Raw genomic sequence first — 9,126 nt, 5'->3', positions numbered from 1 at the left:
TACAAAGGGTGAAATGAAGACCTAAGGCCCAGTACAGGGCTAAACCACTGCTTTCGTTCATGGATGTTTAACTGCCTGTCGGAGTTCTGCATCTGAATGGTACGCTGCAAAACAGAGGTTCAGCCACAGGACACATCAGTCACCAAAGGACACTTACATTATCCTTAGATGTGTAGAATCTCCTGCTCTTACGAGTAGTTTCATTAAGTAAGACAAATCACAATGAACTGCTCAAATGAGGATCACCAAAGAGACACACTGCTTTACCTGTAGCCAGGGATGACTAAGAGATTTGTCCACGCTGTAACGTTTTCTCATCTTCACTTGAAGTAGGTTGTTTATCAAATCAATTGCTAAAGGAAAAGACAAAATGAGGTACATGAATTTGAGTCTGTGGTGTACCCCAAACCTGCAACTCTGCCTGGAAGGCAGCTCAATCCATAGAAATAAACGGTTGAGGTATTTTGCTTCTCAAACACATGGCCTTTATGCTAACATGTTAATGATCCATAAATGTTTACTGAATTTGCTGTGGATCTGGTTTATTAAGAAGGCAGTAGAGTACAGGTTAAAAGTACAGACTGGAGCCAGCCTGCCTGAGCCAAAGTTTTTCTGCCACTTACTGTGTGTGACATGAGGTCAGTTACTAACCAATACTGTGCCTCAGTTTCCTCATCTGTTAAATGAGGTTGTTGACAAGATGAAATAAATTTAATACATGTAAAAGGCTTAGAACTGTGCTTATCAGCACATAGGTACTAAGTATTAACTGTTGTTTTTCAAGATGAGTAAAACACACTGATTACAGGCTGGGTTTTTTGTTTGTTTTTTCCCTCTCCAGTGATGCCTTGCTTCTACAGATGTGGTTAGAGCGAGGTGATAACTTATTAACAAAAGTTCATACTCAACAGATTTTGACAAATAGGTTCACAGTGTTTTGGTGTATGTGGTGAGATATTGATATATATATTTTATCCAGTTATTTGGAGATACAGACCAACCGCAAAACCAAAGGAACAATGTTAACTACTACACACTGACAACAGTGCCATATAACAATACATTTGAAATACTGATACTAAGGCCTGGACCCAGGGATGAGCCGAATGAAAGACATACTACACCAGTTATGTTTCTCTTCTGTATACCACCGAATTAGCAAAGATTTTCCATGAGCATTTTAATTATGAATTCTCTGTATTCCAAATACTTCAAACTTTTACCCATTGTTCCCTAAGTGGCAGTCCACATGTGCACCAGAATCATTTAGTGTTATTTATTAAAATGCATTCTTGGGTCTGAATTTCTGGGATAAAGCCAGGGGATTTTCTTTTAATAAACTCACTAAGTGATTATGATACAAGAGGTCTGCAGACTACACTGTCCCAGAAGCTCTAAGATGACTGGTAACATCCCAGAACCCTCATGTACTTAAGTTAGCTCTGTTCATTACCAAGTAAGCCTGGTATTTATATGTTGTTCCTCAAACTCTTCCCAGTTCAATGGACTATTGACAATTAATCCCTATGATTAGGTCTGCTACTTTTAGTAAAACCAAAAAGACCCCCCTGTTCCAAAGGTCGGCTAAATTCAGGTGGTAGTATTCCCCAATAGTGGTTCTATCAAATTCAATGAGAATATTAAATAATGCTTTGAGTGGTGTCCTCTTCCTATTAGTATCAGTAAACTAAAGAGGGCCAACCAAGTCATTCTTGATGGGTACAGAACTAGGGGCTGCAAACTCAAAAGGTTTCACCAAGTAAGAAAAATGTGTGATGTGAGCTGAAAATAAAGCTCATTTTAAGTATAAAGAACCTAAGTTACAGGTCTCCATTTAAGGAGCCTACAGTCTAGTTCTGAAGAAAAGTAATTGTGGAAAGAAAGAACACTTAAGAATACACCCAACTAGCAGCCTAAGTAGATCTTAAGACAGTTTGGAGGGTTCAGGGAAGACTTCATAGATAAGCCACAAGTTAAGGGACCTTTGAAGGACTGGAAGGACTTCAACAGCAATGAGGAGAGAAGACAGTAGGGAAAGGACTAAGTAAAATGCAGAAAATAGTTCAGAAGTGAGTAGGCTTGTGTTGGGCAGCAGTGGGAACAAGGCTGGAAGGTAAACCTGGGTCATACCACAGAGACCTACGGCTGCAGCGTGGCTAAAAGGCAGAAATGTTTGGAAGCAGAGTAAGATGGAAGGAGGGTTTCCTGAAGATGGAATTGGCAGTAGTGACTGGGCAATTAAAAAGACATTTCAGTAGTTTAAAATTGAGGCAGTTGGGGCCCGGATTAGTGCCCTGCCTTGGAACTATAAGGAAGACAGAAAAGACAATGTAAAAGGAAGAGTACTCAAAAATTGTTGAATTTGGAGGGTGAATGGGAAATACTGAAAAGAAATCAGAAGAGACAGTGATTTGGGATCACGAAAACCTTTAGGCTAAAGGACATAGAGCTAAAACATATATATATATATATATATTTTTTTTTTTTTACCTTCACCAGAAATCTCTCTCCATGGATTTGGTGGGTACATAAATGCAGCATTTTGGATTTGGTCATTGATATCTTCATCTTCATTAAAAGGAAATGTGCCACTGAGACTCACATAGACGATAACTCCCACTGACCACATATCTAGAGAACGGTTGTAGCCTTTGCTCCTGAGAACTTCAGGGGCTAAGTACGCTGGAGTTCCTACCACAGATCTCCTGAATGACTTTTCACCAATGATACGTGCAAAACCAAAGTCACACAGTTTCACCTGGAAATTAAAGGATGATGTTAATTTATAGTTTTTTAAAATCCATTTATATATACACACTTGTCCCTAAATATGATACTGTATCATTTCAACACACTTGCCAACTGTATTGAGTATGAATGTTAAATGAATATAGACAGGGAAATTATAAAAGGCCCTTTTCCGAAAAAGATGATACATTTATAACCCTGTGATCACTGCTAACATAGTATGAAGAGCTTTGCTAGTGCTCATTTCAAATAACCACTTTTGAATTCTAGCTTCCAGAATGCCAAATACCAGACTGGTGCTGTAAGTGCTCAGTGTCTTTTGATGAAATGGAGAGTACTGATCTTTTATCATCTGGCTTTTAAGGAGATCACTTCCTATCATCTGTAAGCAGGAATTTTATGTTTCATTTTTAAATCTTCAATGGCCTCACAGTAGCTGGATAAAGATAATAAATGTGTGCTGAATGAAAAAGTTACAGTATTTTAAAACTTACCCTTTATTTTGCTTAATTCTTGAATCTCTTTCCCAAGAATACTGTAAATCAGCAAGTAAACAAAATTGAGGTATATTAAAGGTAACTATTAGTGGGGCCAGCAGAAGAGTAGTATTAGAGACTGCTTGAAAGAGTAAGAGTAACAGTGTTTTCTATGACTATGGAACAGATTATTGCTAGTTAGGTGTTTAGATTTTTAAAAAGTTGTATCTGAAGGTAGCTGCAGTCACTACCATGCCCTTTTGGGGAAAGAGTTCTGGAAATTTGAGATTGGCAGAGCTCAGAATACTTATCTTGCTGCCTGTCTTCTAAAAGAGGTTCAGATTTTGGTGATTAATGATACATCCATGCTGAACAAGCAAATGCCAAGTCCTTTCCGGGTGAAATGCCTTGGTTCACAAAATATCTTCACTAAGAGAACTAAGATAAACTGAGAGAAAAGAGATTTGGGCCTCTACAAACCAGCAGTACAGTGACTGGAGAGCAAAGATGAGTATATTCAAATGCTGCTTGCTACTTCTGGGAGATGGACTCTCATACATGTTTTTAAGATGATTTGTTCTGTCATTATTGAATGTGGCTACTTCTCTAATTGAGTATTTGAAGAATGGGATTATTGACCATGAAGAAATGTGAAATCTCTCTCTTTTTTTTTCCATTAAGTGCAATATTTCAGCTAACATTTTGATAAAGTAAAAATGACTTGGCAGTTTGGCAACTGAATAGAGTGACCATGGCTAGCACTTCAGCAAAAAAAGTATCAAGTAAATGACATTATTTTCCCTTTGTTCCTAACAGAGGTAAGAAAGCTGGAGCTTTACCCTGAGCTGTAGGGGTGTGAATCCTTTGCCCATACTCTTTTTAAGATCAAATATTGGAAGTACTTTATTTAAAATATTACACCAATTATTAGAGCACCTTTTGAACTCACAGAGATAGTGGAATTACTTTAAATCACACAGGTATTATAGAAGAAATATGATTACTTCCTTGAAAACAAGAGTTGAATAATTTAAAAAATGTTATCTTTTTCTTTGAAAGAATTTGAGTTATATATACCAAGCGAATTAGCCATCTGCTGTCCTTATTCTAGCTTAATTGTACATGTTTTAAATGTACATAAACAAGTTTAGCAACAGATATTCTGGCTGATTGGAGGATTCATCAATGACAATCATGGAAAACATTCATGGGTACTGCCAATGCATATACTCCTCAGGACAAATGTTTCAACCTTTGGGTTAAGAACCATTTTCAGTTATGAAATAAATCTGGATCAAGATTAACACTTCTAATGAAATGAAATTTGACCAAGTAAAAAACAAAATCAGTGCATCACAAATGGGAGAGACACACACAAACACATCATCATACGTATCTGAGTACGTGTGATGGGATGGGAAGTGGAATTCTTCCATAGGTTTTGGTGAAATGGCTGAAATATAGTACTCTAAAGAGGAATAGGAGTTGGCTACCTGCCTCAACCAAAACCTACTGTCTCCCATTTCAGGGTTATCCCTCAGTTTGTTTTATTTCAAGGGGAATTTGTCCTGAGCACCAAGCACCAACTACAGTTGATTCTTTCCACTTCATTCCCCTCCCACAGGGAGAGGTGAACTACACACTCGAAGTGCAAGAAATCATTCCTTGAGAAACTGGTTAAGTCTAAAAAGTATTAATGAAAATAAACAATTAGTAAAATCTGAATTCAAATTATTCAGGTATAAATCCTTACTGGCAATTACAGGCTAAACATCTTATTTCTTATAAGATGGTTATGTATTTGAACCTATAGCACTGCCTTTAATTATGTGGGTACTTCGTAATGTTGTCAGATACTTAAAACAATACTTTAAAAAGTTTCTGCCAAGAGTACGTGTCTCACCTGAGGAAATGGCTCTGCTGATGCAAGTAGCACATTTTCTGGCTTTAAATCACAGTGCACAATATTCTTAAAATGTAGATTCCTCAAAGCAACAAGTATCTGTTATTAAAAGGAAGAATTTTTTTCAACACCTGGAAAAATCACAGCTAAATGCCTAAAGTTCATCAAGATTTAGAAAGTGTTATTCTGTTTAAGGTTAAAAATTCCCACAATACCCCGTTATGTAAAGGCACTGCTATTTAATTCTTTTAGTTTTAAATTACTTTCTAGTTTCAAAAAAATTTAAAATACCTGTGTGACCATGAATTTAGTTATTCGTTCTGGAAGTCGACTTTTCTCACTGGACAGAATCATTTCCAACATATCTCCATGGAGCTTTTCCATTACTACAAAAACTCGTTCTGGGGTTTCAAACATACATTCCAGGTTTACAATCCCAGGATGGTGCAAATTCTGAAGAGATGCAAGACATTCATGTGATCAACCTGAGTAAAGTTTTACTATGCAAATATCCAACAATGTGCTGCAATTAATTGTACGGGAAAATGGCACAGAAAGAAAAAACATCTTAGAAAAATAAACACAAGCAAACAAAACAAAAAGGATCATAGATTCTGATTTTCAAGTTCTGTACTGGAGAGTGGATGCAGTGAAGAGAAAGGATGTCTTCTCAGTCTCACTGTGTAACTGTCCTGGTCCTTTACTACTTCTTTTCCTTCCTCCTCCTCTTTCAAATCTTCTGATACTCCTCTAATTTTATGCTGTCCATGAACAGGCACCATTTGCCAATCAAAGCTCAGCTAACGACAGAGCTTTGGTTCTTTGGGGCTGTTTGTGAAGGTCTTTGCTCAACAGGTGGTGTAGTCTTTAAGGTAGCTATTTATCTGAGCCTTGACCCCACTGTATTACACCTTGATTTGGTCTTTCCTCTTTCAGATTTAGCATCTCTTTACCACCATCATCCCTTTTTCTTGAGCACTACTAGGTTACCAGGCTAGGAGAAATACAACGATAAATACAATACTGTTTCTGCTGCTAAAAAAGCAATCTATCTTACTGGTTTGAAAAAAACCTTCCTCAAAAGCAAAGTTGAGAAGTCACCCATGTCCAAAAACATTCAATAGTTCTTTATTTCTGGACATAAATCTAAATTCCTCTGCTTGGATTTTAGTATCTTCAAAAAATCTGCTTTCATTCTCCTTATTCAATCTTAAACATTGGCCCAATGTTAAACTTTTCATCCTTATTAGTATGTTTTTTTCTTACTATGGGTATCTAATTACACCAAAAGGGCAAACTTTTTATGGCCTATGTGAAGTTGAGCTCCATCTCTAAAATGTGTTTTGAATACACCATCATCTCTCAATTCCCACTGTAATGTCTTAATTTCCCGGAGTAGTTGCCACTGCACTCCATGCGGCAGTACGTATCCCACGGTACTGTTCTGTGTGTCTGTGTATCTCACTGTAGCCTGGGAAGTTCCCTGAGAGAAGAGACTGTGTCTTAGTCATTTTTTAGCTCAATATCTGAATCATAGTTAGTGTTTAAAAAAAATGTTTAGAAAATGAATAGCAAGCATAAAATTAATACTGTTTACTAATCAGCTTAAAACAACTTAATGACATGGTGTTCCAAGTAGTAAAATAAAGTCACAATTTTACAGTAGATAAAGTTAAAAAAATACCCCATGGCGATGGTGTCCTGTTCCCTCTCCCTCCTCCATCCTTAAAAACCATACATGCACGTCCTACTTCCTCCAGAGTCTGTTTTGGTAAATTAAACTTTCATAAAGAATTAATCATTTTCTCCAGGTTTTCAAGTATATCTAATAGAGGTGCACAAGATACTAGCTTAAGATTCCCTTAATTTTTTTTTTTTTACTTGTGATCATCTCAAAATGTTTTTACAATTTCTTATATTTTAATTATTTATTTCATTGTTATCCCACTCCCCCAGCAAACCAGTTTTTGGATTTACTGTATTAAATTTTTTAATTTCCACTTTTATCTTCATCAATCCCTTCAGACTTCCTTAGGTTGACTGTTTATCCTGCAACTGCTTGAGCTGGATTCTTAATTCATTTATTTTCATTGTTTCTTGATTAAATATTTGAGGTTATCAAGCTTTCTCTGAGCAGTTGTCCAAAAGCTGTAATATACAGTATTTTCACTGCTATTTTCTGAATACTCTGATCTTTACTTTGCTCTCTGGTTCAAGAATTAAGACCTTAAAATTTTTTTTATCAGGTTGTGGGAGTTTTTGTTTTCTGATTTTATAATTTATTTCTAGTTTTACTGCATTAAGATCAAAGACTACTGTTTATACTACTGTATTTTTGAATTAATGAGGTATTTATTCTTTGCTTTTAGGGTACAGAGTTCAATATAAAATGGTTAGATCTACCTTAAACTTTTTAGGCCCCCTATGTTCTTACTTAATTTTAGCTCCTTCATCTGTCATGGGCTATTATTGTGCTTGTCTGTTCCTTCCTGTATCACCTCTAGTTTTCCTCAATAAATGTTGATGGTATCATTTGGTTTAGTGTGACTTGTACTCTTCCACTGTAGGAGTGTCCTTCTTCAACTCATACTTCATGTTTTCTCTTGAATTAAATCTTATTAGATCATGACCCCCTTGGCTGTCCTCTATTTGAGAGGAACCTAGAGAGGATATCACAACTGTAAATTCCAAGAAAGAGCCAGCAAAACAGAGCTTAGTTGTGGTGCCTCTTCCTACATGCACCCCCTGCTCCATCCCCACTGTTTTTGGAAAAACTTCTACCTATTTTGTAGGTCTAAATTCTCTTCTATTTTTATTAAAGATAGAGTATGCTTTTCTGTTTATCATTTTTTTTTCTTGTAGCTTTTGAGTGATTTCCAAGACAAGGGAAAAATACTGTATTTATACAACAATATTCAAACTAGAAATTTTGCTCTAAAGTTTCTGAGAACATTTTCCCATTTACAGAGGGAGCCATGAGAGCACACCTTTTCTCCCACTACTCTACTACCCTCTTAAGGCAACAGTAAAAGAAACATTTTATGTTACTATATCCCTATAAAATAAAGTATCACCTTAACAAGTTATACAAATGGAGTCATTCCACACTTTTTTTGGGTAAAATTTAACAATATATTATAGATTATTCCCCACATAAATATATGTATTCAGTAAGTATTAAATGAGTGACTTATGTGCCTAGTACCATGCTATGAAGGTAGTGAAGATTCATCAGTAAAAACTGACAAATATCTCTTGTCTCATGAAGCTTATTAATTCTAGCAAATTGAGATAGACAACAGGTAACAAACTCAGAAATTACCTAGTACAGAGGTGGTAAGTGCTATGGAAAAAAGAAAAATAGAGTTAGGGTAAGGGAGTGCAGGGGTAAGGAGAGTGGGTTTAATGCTGAATAGAATGCAAAGGCCTTACTGAGGAAATGACATTAGGGCGGAATCTTGAAGGAGACAGGGAATATGCTGAGCAGATACCGGAGGTGGAAAGCATTCCATGCAGAGGGAACAGCTAATGCAAAGTGCTTGAGACAGGACCACATCTGGTATGCTTGAGGAACACTAAGAAAGTCAGAGAGGCCATCATTTGGAAAAGAGATCCAATTTATTGAGCATAATATCTGCAGTGGAACCTTTTCTGAGAGATTTTTGCTTAGCATAATAAGGAACAGTCACAGATGTCCAAAAATGTCCTCATTTCTGTTAAACTGACAGAAATATAGAGCCTATCACCAAGAGCTCAAGAGAGAGGCTGTTACATTCCTGAGAAGCTTTAAGATTACTTCTTATTCTATAATTTATCCTTCCTGTCACCAGAAAAGCCAAAGCTGTGATCTCAATAATACACTTAGTCTTTACCCTATCTTTTCTCTACAAGGATGCAGACATGGGAAAGAAAAACTATAGATATCACAGAGCTGCAGGTGAAGATTACAGTACGAGGATCAACCACCAGGCTGCGTTCAGCCTGCCCTTTAGGTTTGTT

At 36.5% G+C, this 9,126-nt stretch overlaps 1 protein-coding gene across 1 annotated transcript in view; it reads right to left on the bottom strand.

Moving 5' to 3' along the window:
• The window catches only part of PRKD3 (protein kinase D3), a 73,073-nt gene that overhangs the window by 3,291 nt on the left and 60,656 nt on the right, over positions 1-9,126 (bottom strand). Inside the window, exons 15-18 of the mRNA XM_031466845.2 lie at positions 5,419-5,580; positions 5,128-5,226; positions 2,491-2,758; positions 268-353 (exon numbers count right to left, since the gene is read on the bottom strand). Coding sequence (XP_031322705.1) covers positions 268-353; positions 2,491-2,758; positions 5,128-5,226; positions 5,419-5,580 — 615 coding nt within the window. The remainder of the gene's footprint in view (positions 1-267; positions 354-2,490; positions 2,759-5,127; positions 5,227-5,418; positions 5,581-9,126) is intronic.

This window comes from Camelus dromedarius, chromosome 15 (genome assembly GCF_036321535.1).
Source record: "Camelus dromedarius isolate mCamDro1 chromosome 15, mCamDro1.pat, whole genome shotgun sequence".
Lineage (NCBI taxonomy): Eukaryota > Metazoa > Chordata > Mammalia > Artiodactyla > Camelidae > Camelus > Camelus dromedarius.
The sequence above is the reverse complement of the archived record's forward strand: the minus strand, read 5'-3'. Positions and strand labels throughout refer to the sequence as shown.